A 14,741-nucleotide genomic window follows, 5' to 3' on the forward strand; every position below is an offset into this window, starting at 1 on the left:
CAGTTTTTCATCAAAAATTTGGGTTTTCACTATTTATAGAGTCAGATTCGTCGACGAGACACATCACCTCGTCGACAAGTCCTTTAATAATTTCGTCGATGAACTTCCTCCCTCGTTGATGAATTTCAGATTGTCCCAAAAACCCTTCTCGGTATCTTCTCGTCGACGAGGCGTGACTTCGTCAATGAGGTCCCCTTATGCACTCATCGACGAACTCCCTGTGTTCGTTGACGAAGCCTACTGCCACCTTCTATTTCTATTTCCATTTCCCTTCCTCTTTATTATTTAAAAATATCATTATTCTTTGGGTTGTTATAGTAAACTATCTGTAACACTACTGAAAACATCTCAGGCCCAAAGGAGCACTAAAAAAAAAACTTTGTACACAATACATCCTAAGCAGCGGTAAACATGAAACTGTAAACAATTATATACAATACCAGAAATCTAAAAGGTCATAAAATATATACATCAAAAAATACCCAGCGACGTCATCAAAATCTTGGGATCTACCCCCAAACCACTAACATCACAGAAACACCTACCCTTCCAGAAAGGGTAGTGTAAGAACTTCTCTACCCGCGAGCCTCATCTGCTCGCCTAGCTGGATCACCTGAAAAATGATAAATTATTGGGATGAAACAACACTCAGTAAAAGGAAATATACTATTACTAGTGTGTGGCAGTTGAATTACACATTTAAAACTACTATTATAGTACTTGAGAATGTAAAACTGCTAATTTAGTATACTATACATGTAACATCCTCAAAATTCATACCTTTTTTTTTTAATAAATATATATTTGTGTATTCACATCCATACCTAAGCAGCGGGAACACATATCATACAACCATTCACATATATACTATACAATACCAGAATCCAGTATATACAGACTATAGCCATACAAAAATACCCCTCCAGCATCATCTACTCAAAAATATACACAACTCTATCAAAAACTCACCCTATAACTAGGGTAATCAAACTACTCTCTATCCGTGAGCCTGATCTGCTCGCCTAACTGGCTCACCTGAAAAATGTTAAAATAATAGGGTGAGTCGACGCTCAGTAAGTGGAAATATGCTATTACTAGCGTGTAACAACTAAGTTAAAGATACTTTTAAAATAACAACTGAACTGTAATGCAACAAATAATCAGTAAGGCATATCTTTCTTTCTCAATTTAAAATATACTGTATCGTCTGTATTTTCTACTTTTCATATTGATAATATCATACTATACTCATCATATACCGTATATATACATATACATAACTGTACTTATTCCCTGGGACTTTGTACGTCATGATTTGACCCCTCATGACAGGATTGTGCGGCCCATAGGCGGGACTTCATCTGGTCGGCCCTCCAGATAAGTCAATATACTCTACTTTACCTCAGCCCAGTCAAACTGTATCCTCTCCTAGGCTCAGGACTGGCTACTACCTCGTCAAACCGGCCCCCTCAACCTAGTGAACTGGGAAACTGCAACCTCTCCGAGCATGGCTGACGGTACCCACATACTATCTGGGATATGTGGTTGCACTCTATCTGTATATAGCAATGGTACCGTGCTCTCTAATCTATATCTGTACTGTATCTATCTGTAATCTTTTCACAGGGATCTGATACTATATACATATATACATATATACATATATACATATATACTCTTTTACTATTTTCGCCATGTTTCCAAAATTACCATAATGCTATCTTTATGTACTGTAAATACTATAATCTCTGTATACTGTATCTATAGCATCTTGATGCTACCTCTGTATATCTGTCTATATACTTTGTCTATATACTCTGTATGTTATGGTAATAGGAAACATGGCATACTAAACTTTGTATATACTATTCTGTATAAAGTTGCGATATAAATACTGATCTGAATAATACTGTATACATGTATATTTATATATATCTGTTTTATGAAACTATTCGTATAAAAGTTGTGTATGCATGTACATTTCTCTACATAATTTCTGTGAATATATATATATATATATATATTTGTGTATGCATGTACATTTCTCTACATAATTTCTGTGAATATATATATATATATATATATATATATATCTGCATATTTTGTATAACTCCATTATATATATATATATATATATATATATATCTGCATATTTTGTATAACTCCATACACTGGGAAAAACTATATAAATTGTACGTACCGTCAATATCTGTGTATTCAATATAGTATGATACATTATAAAAGCTATATACATTTCTTCATCACATGAAAATTTACTCAGGCCACACAAACATTTAAACTTATATTCTGTGAAAACTGTATAATAAGCCGGTATGAATATATATCTATTAAATCTCTGTTAACTTTATTAAAATTCCTAATATAGCATATTTATCTTACCTTAACTTTGAAAAGCCCTTATAAAATTCTAACTCTATACCTGCAGGGTTCCTAACTCAACATCCTGAAAACACAATCCTTCAGAACAAAATATCAGTATTTTCTTACCTACAATATTTCTTATAACTGGGGAAAAGACAAATACTGAATAAAATGCCTTACCCTGAGATTGGGACAAAATCCAACCCAACTTTTCCAGCGATCAACTCTAGCAAACTTGCAGAAAATCTCGCCAAGAGCGTCGTGCTAGCCTCAGATCTTCGATCCGGCGAGAAACAGGCCTAGAAACGAAGAGAGAAGTGAGAGAGAGTCGTAGAGAGAGAGAGGGGCGCTGAAAATGGGTAAAAATCCCATTTTTCCACTATTTATACTGCCAGATTCATCAACGAGACACGTCACCTCGTCGACGAGTCCTTCATTAAATTCGTCGACGAAACCCTGTATTCGTCGATGAAATTCAGAGCAGTCCATATCCGTTTCTCGATATTTTCTCGTCAACGAGGCCCTGTATTCATCGACGAATTTCCTTATGTACTCGTCGACAAAGCCCCGTATTCATCGACGAGTTCTGGCAATTCCTTGAAATTATTATTATCTCCAAAATGCGATGTCGTCGATGAAGCCTATTGCCTCCTTCTGTTTTTATTTCCATTTTTCTCTCTCTTTAATATTTAAATATCAGTATTTTTCGGGTCATTACAATATAGGTCATGTTTATTATAGCTTAAAATACAACTGGATATCTAAATTTTCTATTCACACATAATTCTAATATTATAATAATACTATTATAATAATATTATAAACAACTGTGATAATACCCTGGGAACTGAATATCATGATTTAACCCCTCATGACAGGGTTGTGCGGCCCGTAAGTGGGACTTACTCTGGTTGGCCTACTAGGCAAGTCAATCCATATCTCTATCAACCATCTAGCCCACTGTAGTCTCTTTGAGCATACTCTTACTCTATCTTGTCTAACCGGCCACCTCAACCTAGCTTTGTGGGAAGATTGCAATCTCTCCTGGCTCGGTTAGACGGAATCCACATACTATCTGAGATATGTGGTTGCACTCTAATCTAAAATAGCAATGGTACCATGCTCTGTTGTCTGAATCTGACTGAATATCTCCATAGGGTATGATACTATTTAGTACTGATATATATATATATGTTGACCTTATAGGTCACGCCCGGTTTTGATAATGACAAATACTCCTGTATTTAATAAATATCTAGTTCATATGCAGGTTCATATTAGTATATCATCAATGGCACGTGAAAGCTCAAAGCTTGAAGACAAACTCATGCTTTTAATTGTAATAATTTTTAGTGAAATTTGTCTGTAATAGTAATTAGGGTATTCGGTTTGTAATAAGCACACACATCACATACATGGTTTATTTTGTAAGCTCAAACTAGATACAAACCAAAAATGACCATAGAAAGACCTTAGGGTATTCCCTTTGGTCGACCGACATTGGAATTTTTCGGTGTCTTCAAATTGGAACCCAAGTGCCCCTAGGACACACACACTTTCACATATATCTGTTAGGCACTTGAATAGGGCTTGTTTGTTTTGATACGGGATCGAAATGCACACAAGCTAGTTCATTTTGGCCTAGTCGACCGAAACACCCTAGGTCAAAAGTTTGACTACCTGATCGACCAAACCAGGTAGTTCAAAAGGCCCTGGTCAACCGAAACTCCCTAGGGTCAAAAGTTTGACCACCTGGTCGACCGAACCAGGTAGTTCAAAAGGCCGTGGTCGACCGAAACCCCCTGGATTCAAAAGTTTGACCATTTGGTCGACCGACCACTTTTGTACTACAATTACTTGGTCGACCGGAGGGTCCTCAGGAGAATTCCCAGTGGTTTGGTCGACCAAACCAGGCAGTTCAAAATGCCCTGGTCGATCGAAACTTGAAAAATTGAGAAATCGCCCTCTCTTGGTCAACCGTGCCCTTAGTTCAATATTTCCTGGTTGACCAAACCATTTGAGACTTGGTCGACCGAAACATTTTTGGTCAACCGGACCTCTCGGGTTGTCATCATTTTTACCGCGGGTTAAATATTTTTAAACAGGGTTAAATTGATTTAAATGTTATTAATCTTTTCTAACAATCCCTAATAGGTCCCCAACGGTCAAAATTTTCAGTATGTCTATATATACTCTTTCATTTGGGAGAATTAAGCATCGAAAGAGTAATTAAATCCCACGCTCAAAAGATTTGCATCCCCTGATATAATAATAGAATTCTTAGAAAATTGAATAATAATACTAATACATACAAAATTTTCTGATAAATTTTCTAAATTCCTAGTATAGCATATTTCCCTTACCTGACAACTGAAAAGTCTCTACAATGTCTAGTCCTACACTCGCAGGGTTCCCCGTTCAACACCCTGAAAATAATATCTCCTTGAACAAAATTTCAGTATTTTTTCGAATACTACATTTTCTACAACTACGGAAAAGTCCAATACTAATTAAAAGCCTTACCTTGAATTTGGGATGGAGTTCAAGTCAGCCCCACCAACAATCCACTCCAGCAGACTTGAAGAAAACTTTCCCAGGAGTGTCGTGGTGGCTTCGGATCGTTGAACCGGTAAGAATCCGGCCCAAAATCTTAGAGAGAAGGGGGAGGGGACAAACAGGAGAGAGAGAGAGAGAAGTTCTTCGCGTAATTCTGTAGAAAAATTCAAATTTAGGCTATTTATACACCTGCACTCGTCGACAAACCACGTCACTTCATCGACGAGACCACGAAGGAAGTTCGTCGACGAACGCTTAATCCTCGTCGACGAAATTCAGAGCTGAAAATAGCCTCTCGGTATCTCCTCGTCGACAAGACATGTGTCCCCGTCGACGATCCCAATAAGCCACTTAGTCGACGAACACTTTGCATTCGTCAACAAGGACCTGCTGTGACCCCCCTTTACAATTTCCTTTCTTTATCCTTTTATTATTTAATTAATATAATTTCTTCGGGTCTTTACACCTTCCCCCTTGTTCGCCACTCAGGTTAATCAGATGTAGACACAGCTTATTCCCAAACAGATTAGACGTTCGGCCAACTCGCCTCCCATGACACATCTCAGAACACTTACCCCAATGAGGCCTACTGAGAGTCTACACTGAGTGCATCAACTAGGATTCGAACCCTCGATGCTCCCACTTGAATGCCCTGCTGCTTTACCACTGCGTCAATGCCCCGAGAGTTCATAAGAGCTCTTTTATTTATATATGATATGGTTGATACCAAACCATACTTAATATCTCTTAAAAGTGGGTTAGAGAGTAATTAGCTTTTAAGCTAACCTAGTTGCCTCCCTAGCCCTATGCCTATCAGCCTTGATCTCTATTTTACTCATAATTTTTTTAAAACTTTTTGAAATTCATTCTCTTTTTTTACAAGTGCCAGGGTTTTAAAATTAGTTTTAATTTGCTACAATGTTTATTTCCATTTCGAATTTAACATCATATTGAGTTTTGGGATTAAAAGATTTAATTTTTAGTTAATGGGTTTTGAGTCTTCAATCTTTTAGATTATCATTTGGGACCACTTATGCAGAAGTATTTTTGAAAAAAAAAAAAGTATTGAATTTAATAAGTGTTGATAATAAATGTAGAACTCGAATTGTGTTCAAAGTTATAAGTGGTGTTCGGTTGTATTTAAAATAAGTGATATTTAAACACTTATTTAAATTTCAAATATTAATGTTTTTTATTAAAAAATATATTAATAATTAATTTAATTTTTTATAATTAAAATTTATATATTTTCTATTAAAAAATAATATAAGATTTTTTATTTTAAATTAATAATAATCCCATTATTAATGTATATTTATAACATATTACTATCATATTAAATTATGACAAAAATAATATTATTAATTAAATTTAAAATTTTAATTTATTTAATGATAATTTAAATTAATAAACAATTCTTGTTCAATCTAGAAATGAATTATAATAACAAATATGTATTTTTAAATATATTTTAAATAAAATATTAATATTTTTATAATTTAAAAATTAAATGATAATTATATTATTTTTATAATTAAAACTTAAATATTTTCTATTAACTAAAATAAAATAATATTATTTATTAATTAACAATAATCTTGTTATTAATGTATATTTATAATAAACATCTGAATGAATGTAGTCAAGGATCCTCTCCGTCTTGTGTGTGGTTGTCATAAACTACACTCTATTCATAGCATTAAGGTGAATCTCAGCATCAAGTACCCATGGCAGATAATTTCTTCCAGAAATATCAAGGGCAACAAATTCAAGTTTTGTGAGATTTGACATTATAAAGTCACTTTGAAAATAAATAAAAATTCAAAATTAAGTAAATATTAAATGGAAATGTTATTATCATATATATTTTAACATAAAAATATTTAAAGACACGTACTCAAAATAAGAGATATAGTTAACATATAAATATAGTTTGACGAAAAACTAAAATTATATAGATAACAAATGTTAAAGGAAATAATATTATTATCTTAGAATAATACCAACAAAACTTGTTATACCATTAGAGATTTGATCGTGTTAATAACGTGTTGTAAATGAAATAAAAGAAAAATATAAAAAAGCTTGAAATTATAAAAATTCAATCTAATTTTTTAGGAACTAAATGTTACTAATCATTTTATTATTTTATTTTGTTCAAAAACATGTCCTCATATAAACAAATACATTGACATCCAAATGTTAATACATAATGAACTATTATGTGACCATATCAAATATTGTAACCTATTATTTAGATATCCCCGTAAATATACATATTTTACAATTCATTTATATTAACTACTAAAAATAAAATATTTTCTTGTAAGGTTAGAGCTAGGCCCACTCATCCTTGGGAAAATAATAGTTAATATATATATGTATATATTAAAAAAAAATCGGATCTAATTTTTAAATTTAGATATTAAAAGACTTTTAGAGGGTCTCATGAATCAGCATGACCACTGCCTGTCCGTGAAGCACACCTCCACCAGAACGAACCACCTCTCTCTCTCTCTCCGACGGACGATGCTCCGTTGTTGCAGAGAGTAATGGATTCTACAACGATTTCTTCGGTAACTGAAAACACTCTCTCTCTCTCTCTCTCTCTCTAAGATTTTGTATTTTTTTTGTTGTGATGTGTCGGTGCGACAGGGATGGGGCTCTGTGACTTTGGGAGAGAGAATCTGCGGCGTATTCATACCGCTGATAGCAATAATCGAAGCTTTGATGTCCGCCATAGTCGGCTGTTTCGAGCGCCGCGGCCATCCCGAGAAATCCCGGTACGGATTCACGAAGCTCGCTCGGCTTGCCGACGAATCTCGATGTCGGTTGATAAGTCCTTTTGCTCTGAATGCTCAGTGTTTCGTTTTTGTCGTTAATTTGTTGATTTTGGATTGGTGTTTTTGTGCAGTCACTATTAACGAGCTGGAGGCCTTGTATGAGCTGTTTAAGAAGTTGAGCAGTTCCATTATCGACGATGATCTAATTCACAAGGTAAATTAAATTATGCATTTTGCTTTAAAATAAATTTATGGAATTTTGATCTTTTTCGGTCTATGAACTGACATGAGAGGGTTGATTTAGTGGAAGAATAGTGTTGCTTATGAAAATTGAATGAGCCGAATGTTGAATTTACTATGTAGAACTCAATTGGCTCATTCAATTTCCTTGAAGGGTGAAAAGAGTTGCCAAGAGCGTGAAAATCTTGTGTGCTAGATTCCAGTTTTTTAGATTGATTTATGTATATGGAGCTCAATTTCCTTTCGAATAAACAAATAAATAAAGTACATAGAGAGCTCAACACAGTTGATGAATCTTTTGCTAGTTATTGTTGTTCAATTGCTCAGTGTTGTGTTTTTTGTTTTGGCGTAGTTTCTCTAATGTGGCTATGAGCCGATGAGATGTAGTTTCTCAAAAGACACAAACTTCTCCTTATGTTTTACAAAAAGATAAACCTTTTAAGTTGTGCAAGTGTCCCAAAAAATCAAATGTTATGGGAGTTATGTGGAATTTTTTAAATATCAGGGGAGGTGAGCGTCTTTTTTGTCAAATCTCACGGGAGGTCAATGTCTTTTTCCCAATTTAATAAGGACATCTTCAAATTTCAATAAATGTTGAAATGCTAGAATCCCATCTCTTGCTTCATGATATGAGGTTGTCCAATAGAAAACTCAAACAGAATATCCATTTTGAGTTTGTGAGAAGCAAACCTAATGTGAAAATAATGAACCATACTACGTTTCATGCACAGAAAAGGAAGTTGTAAGGATAATTTCAAGCAGAAATTGCAAGTCCTACTGAAATTTGGCAGTACCATGGACACATTGCTTTTATTCTGGTTTTAGTGCCTTCCCATGACAGTATCCTAGACTAAATATGTATGACATAATTTTGTATTGCACACTTTTTAGAAAGAAGTGGACAAATGAATGGATAGTTCTTAGCCATCCATGTAAAGTCTGCAGCTTACTACTTTTTTTTCTTTTTCTTTTTTAACATGTATACTATATTGGCTTTTTTTATGAATAACTTGATATGATTGGTGATGTGGGTGACTAAATATTTTTTGATTTTGTGAGAAGGAAGCTTGTACCTAATAAACATCTTATAACTCTTGTAGTGAAACTTTATATTTTCTTATTCACAACAACCGTTTTCTAGTTTAGATCTTTAAATGTATTTCTGATTTTACATATTCAATCATTCTCATTGTTGTAATAAAATAATAATCATTTCTTGTCTTTTGGCACTCTTTTGTGCATTTATTATGTGAGGTTTTATTCGTCTTATTTATTTTATGTTTTCTATCTCATAGGAAGAGTTTCAATTAGCGCTGTTCAAAACATCAAATGTCGAGAGTCTTTTCTTGGACCGGGTAAATGCACTGCAATAAGTCAATAACTTATCTATTGCTCCATTGTGAGTTATTTTTAGACATTTTCTCATTATGATTGTTTTGTTTAGAGTCAAAGAGGGTGGCACAAGCACGTGAATGTTATGCTGCATTTTATAAGATGTTTTCATGATATTGGACCTAGTTGGTACTTCACAGTCAATTAATAATGCACTTCTATGGATGAGAGATTTATAGAAAGGAAACTGAGTTCTCCACGTATGCAGCTTTGAGCACCATGTAAAGGAGTTGTCATTATCTATTTCTTTTATAATCTGCGAGCAACACATTTGTTGATAGATAGATCCACTGGGCTAAAAACTTCCTCTGCTAGTTTACCAGCACTGATAGTGCATGTTTAGTTGAGAAGGTCTTTACCATTATAACTTTCCTTTTTAATATCAAGAGAAGAAACATTGATCGTTCATGTCACCCTCATAATCATCCATCTTTTACATGACTGGTTGCCAATCTCTTAGGTTGTATTTGATTGCATGATGGGATGGGAACGGGAATGGGAATGGGAATGGAAATGAGAATGAAAACACAAGGGGCATTAGATTTGTTTATCACCTACTTAACATTCTCATTCCTCTTCCCTTTCCATTTTGCAATTTGCAGCAATTTCTTTTGATTAAAATCCATTTTCAGATGCATTAATTTGGATTTTTTTTATGCAGTGGTGTATCTGTGCTACTAGATGTTACTTATTCATTATGTTTATTTTAAAATAATGAAATTGTAGCTGTCGGCTGGTTTTGAGGAGAGTGGATAGGTCTGACTTGAAGCATGTTGCTTTCTAAATATGATATTTTTTTTTGGGCATACAGTTTGATTTTTGAGTTGCTGCATGCATTCAGTCATTGTCTTTTTTCTTTTTTAGGTTTTTGATCTTTTTGATGAAAAGAAAAATGGTGTCATTGAATTTGAGGAATTTGTCCATGCACTAAGTGTCTTTCATCCTTGCACACCAATGGAAGACAAAATAGACTGTAAGGGTTCAAAAGTCACATTTTTCTTCTTTGTTATTATATTATTATTAAGTTAGTAATTATACATAACATGGGTATAATGTTCTTCCTTCCTTTTCAAAATTTGCAGTTGCATTTAGGCTGTATGATCTGGGACAAACTGGCTTTATTGAGCGAGAAGAAGTGAGTACACTGTAAATAATTGTTTCATACCAGTGGTTCAAATATTGTTTCATTTAGGCACTCACTTTCTACTGTGAAACTTCAACTGCTTTCAGGTTAAGCAAATGGTAAATGCCATTTTGATGGAATCAAACACAAAGTTGTCAGACGAGCTACTTGAGGCTATCATTGACAAGGCAAGGAGTTTGAGAGTAAATTTCTTAGTTTAATTTGCATCATCTATTCCAATGGCTAAAAGAATTTTTATTTTTCCAATTCCCTAGACATTTGCCGAAGCTGATTTCGACAAAGATGGTAAAATCAGTAGAGAAGAATGGAAAAATTTGGTTATTCGTAAGCCAGCTCTCTTAAAGAACATGACTCTTCCTTACCTCAAGTATTCACACATTCCTATGCATTTTATCTTTTACGTTTCTTTTTTTCTCCTAATTAAAATTATTGATGTGCTATATCTCTTTGCTTGACCATAAAAATTATAAAATCTCTTTCTGTTGACATCCAATGTCAAACGTGGAATGAAATCTCTATAGTCTATTTTGATAATTGCACCTCCCGTTCCCACACCTACCCTGGTGGCTTTAGCTGCTGTTTGCTTGACCCTAGAAATACTTAAGATGTTAATTAACTCTCATTTCTTCACCCATTTTTGTACCCCCCAGGGACATTACAACAATATTTCCAAGTTTTGTGTTCAACACTGAGGTTGAAGAATCTGAATCCGAGACTTCTGTCAAAAAGTAAATCATTTAATGGCATTCGAAAGCTTCAGCTGCACCCGTGCTGCATTTGGCTGCTGCTGTTAGTGCATTTTGATTTATGTCAGGAACGCTTCCTGCAACAGTGTTGGAGATGGTGAAGGTGTTGAACTGTTTTTAAATGCAAGCATGGTCCAAATGGAAGCATCACTCAACGCCTTCTCAGGAAATGGACCGAAAGCACAAAGCATCTTATTCTTTTACCTTCATTCTTCGTTATGGTCCATCGAGAGGCTTACTGAGCTGGGGATGCATTGAAGAGAGAGAGAGAGAGAGAGAGAGAGAGAGAGAGAGAGAGAGTAGCTCACTTGTCATCCTAAATTTCTTCCCATCAATTTTTATTGTTTGAACTTTGGGGTATTCACGTTCTAAAATTTGATGCTAGGTGTTAGGGAGTGACAATGTAATGGGGAAAAGGGGAAGAGAGATACTGCTATAATTGTATTCTTCAGGAATTTAGAATGAATATATTATTATTTGTGTTAATGATTGTATGATTATTTTCTTGGATTTGAATAATACAAGTAGTCATTTTCATTATGGGGTTTTGTTGCCTTGGGTTGTGATATACTTGATTGTTGTAGTCTTATTCCGTGTATGTGAATATATTACCCGTGTGATATCATATTGTTTCTTGTTTCTCTTGAGTATTAAGACTCACGTGGTGCTCGTGCTTGTAGGCTTGAACGTGTGAGCTTTGGCTGACTCTGGGAGAGAGCTCTCAACGATAGCCACATGACCCTTACTTGAGTCCCATTTTAGGAGTCCGTGACAGTTGGTATCAGAGCACAATGTGTGCGAGCACCATGAGTGGTAACATGAGAAATAAGTCTGGAAAAGTAGAGCGCATTGAGGCCCTTGAGACAAAACTTGTAACCTTGGAGACAACGTGTTGTGAACTCCAAGGGTTGGTGGCAAAATTGATAAAGGAGAAAAGCGTGCCAACAGAGCTTGAGGCCACTGAAGAAAATCCTAGAGGAAATCTCTATGGGGTATCAAAATTTGAGGATAGACTTGAGGAACTTGAAAAATTCATTGCACGTGTAAAATCCCTGAAGAAAAGGCAAATAGAGCTTAAGGCTTTCTAAAGGATTATCGAGCAGTTGGAAGCCTTTGAGAGTAGGGTGGAACATATTGAGGACATATTGCCAGCTTTTTCATCGCAACGAGGAGAGTCAATAGAGCTCGAGGCATCCTTATAGGAGCTAACAGATAATTTTGATTTCCTTGTAGAATATGTTAAAGAGTCCATCACTGCTTTGAAGGAAGATTTGAAGGAAATAGACAATGTCCAGAGTGCTGTGGACTAGGTTCAGAGGGTATTCGATTAAAGGTATTAGAACCTAAAAGTTTTGGAGGTACGCGAGATGCAAAGGAATTTTATAATTTCTTCTTTGATATAGAGCACTACTTCATGTGCTCACGAGTTGATCTGGAAGCGGACCAGATAAATATGGCAACCGTATACCTTGTTGGGGATGCTAAATTGTGATGGAGAACTAAATGAAATGATATTTAGCACAATAAGTGTGTCATTAACACTTGGGAGGGGTTGAAACAAACGTTGAAGACCCAATTCTACCCAGAAAATGTAGAGTACATAGCACGGTACAAAGTAATGGAATTGTAACAGACTGACTCAAGAAGGAGTTATGTACGAGAATATCAGGCCTTGATGTTGGGCATCATAGACATGACCGAATCAGATAGGCTATTTCATTTTCTCTAGGGTTTGAAGACATGGCCGAAGAATGAACTGCGTCGGCAAGGTGCTAGTGATCTCTCTTCCACCCTCGCCACTACTGAATGGTTGGATGATTTTTTAGATAGTTCTGGGAAGCAAAATTTCCTCATGTTTGCCAATAATGATTCCAAGCCTAATAAAGTGTATAAACCCACAAATGGGGGAAGGGACAAGGAGATAAATAGTTCTTGGAAAGATAGAAGAGCACCTATGACTAAGGAGTGGAGGGGCGAACGAACAGGTGGTGGGGAGCGTCGGTTGCTGGTCTCATGTTTCCTTTGCATGGGACCGCATTGAGTGGCTGAGTGCCCTAAACGAAAAGCTTTGAATGCTTTAAAGGCCCTTCGAGGGGAAACCGAAACCTCGACAACAACCCTAGAAGAAAAACAGAATATGGTGGGAGCATTGAGATTTTTGGGGGCATTAAAGCCACAAGTAGTTATCAACAAGTCTTAGAAGAAGGGCTTAATGTAACTTTTGAATGGAAAGAAAATCAAGGCCATGATTGATAGGGGGGCCACCCATAATTTCATTGCTGAGATAGAAGCACAGCGGTTAAAATTACAAGTAGACAAGGATGTGGGGAAGTTGAAAGCAGTGAATTCTCAAGCGTTAACCATAGTGAGAGTGGCACCTAAAGTAGCCTGCCAAATGGGGTCGTGGTTTGGAACAATTGATTTCACTGTGACACACCTCGATGATTTTGATGTGGTATTGGGGATGAATTTTCTTAAAGTGACACGCTCAATGTCGATCCTAACTGCGGACTGTCTTGTGATAATAGGAGATATACCTTCTGTGGTTCCCACAACCAACAACACTTTCGATGAGAGGAAGTTGCTTTTAGTCCTCAAATTCAAGAAGGGAGTAAAAAGGGGAGAACCTTCTTTCGTGGTTCTATCGGTAGTTTTAGAAAATGAAGAAATGGGCGAATATCTGGTTGAAATTAAAGAAGTTTTAGAAGAATTCAAGGAGGTAATCCCAAAATAGCTACCCAGGGTTTTACCACCTCGACGACAGATTGACCACAAAATTGAGCTTTTGCCAGGGGTAAAACTGCCAGCACGTGCCCCTTAATGAATGGCGCCGCTTGAGTTAGGTAAACTTAGAAGACAACTAAATGATATAATTGTAGCAGGATTCATTCGCCCATCACAAGCACCTTTTGGGGCCCCAGTGTTATTCCAGAATAAACAAGATGAAAGTTTGCGTTTGTGTGTAAATTATCGAGCTCTTAATAAGGTGACGGTTCGCAACAAGTGTCATACTTTGTTGATTGCCGATATTTTTGACCAGTTAAGTACAACTAAATATTTTACTAAACTGGACTTGAGATTGAGATATCATCAAGTGTGCATTGTAGAGGGAGATGAACTTAAGACCACTTGTGTCACCCGGTATGGAGCATTTGAATTCCTTGTCATGCCTTTTGGGTTAACAAATGCACCTGCTACCTTTTGTACTTTAATGAATTAGGTTTTCGGGACTACCTTGATCAATTTGTAGTCGTTTACCTTGATGAATTAGTGGTTTTCAGCGCATCCTTAGCAGAACATAAAGATCACCTTCGGCAGGTTTTTCAAAAACTCCAAGAAAATAAGTTATATGTAAATGGAGAGAAGTGTTCTTTTGCTCAAAAGCCTAATAATTTCTTAGGGCATATCATTGAAGAGGGCTAGATACAGATAGATTCAGCAAAAGTACAAATCATCAATGAATGGCGAGCACCTACATTCGTTAGAGAACTGCAATCC

At 35.7% G+C, this 14,741-nt stretch overlaps 1 protein-coding gene across 4 annotated transcripts; it reads left to right on the forward strand.

Moving 5' to 3' along the window:
• The first annotated feature begins 7,393 nt into the window (after positions 1–7,393).
• LOC131150847 (calcineurin B-like protein 10) lies at positions 7,394–11,783 on the forward strand. Of its 4 annotated transcripts, XM_058101877.1 has the most exons (9): positions 7,394–7,514; positions 7,594–7,765; positions 7,853–7,935; positions 9,257–9,316; positions 10,218–10,326; positions 10,436–10,488; positions 10,584–10,664; positions 10,752–10,864; positions 11,148–11,783. In XM_058101877.1, the coding sequence occupies exons 1-9, from the start codon at positions 7,491–7,493 to the stop codon at positions 11,227–11,229; spliced, it is 777 nt and encodes a 258-aa protein (XP_057957860.1). In that variant the 5' UTR covers positions 7,394–7,490; the 3' UTR covers positions 11,230–11,783. The 4 variants fall into 4 exon arrangements, with proteins under 4 accessions (XP_057957860.1, XP_057957862.1, XP_057957863.1 ...); XM_058101879.1 differs by lacking the exon at positions 10,752–10,864 and having other exon boundaries at positions 10,584–10,679; XM_058101880.1 differs by lacking the exon at positions 10,752–10,864.
• Positions 11,784–14,741: the final 2,958 nt, after the last annotated feature.

This window comes from Malania oleifera, chromosome 3 (genome assembly GCF_029873635.1).
Source record: "Malania oleifera isolate guangnan ecotype guangnan chromosome 3, ASM2987363v1, whole genome shotgun sequence".
Classification (NCBI taxonomy): Eukaryota; Viridiplantae; Streptophyta; class Magnoliopsida; order Santalales; family Ximeniaceae; genus Malania; species Malania oleifera.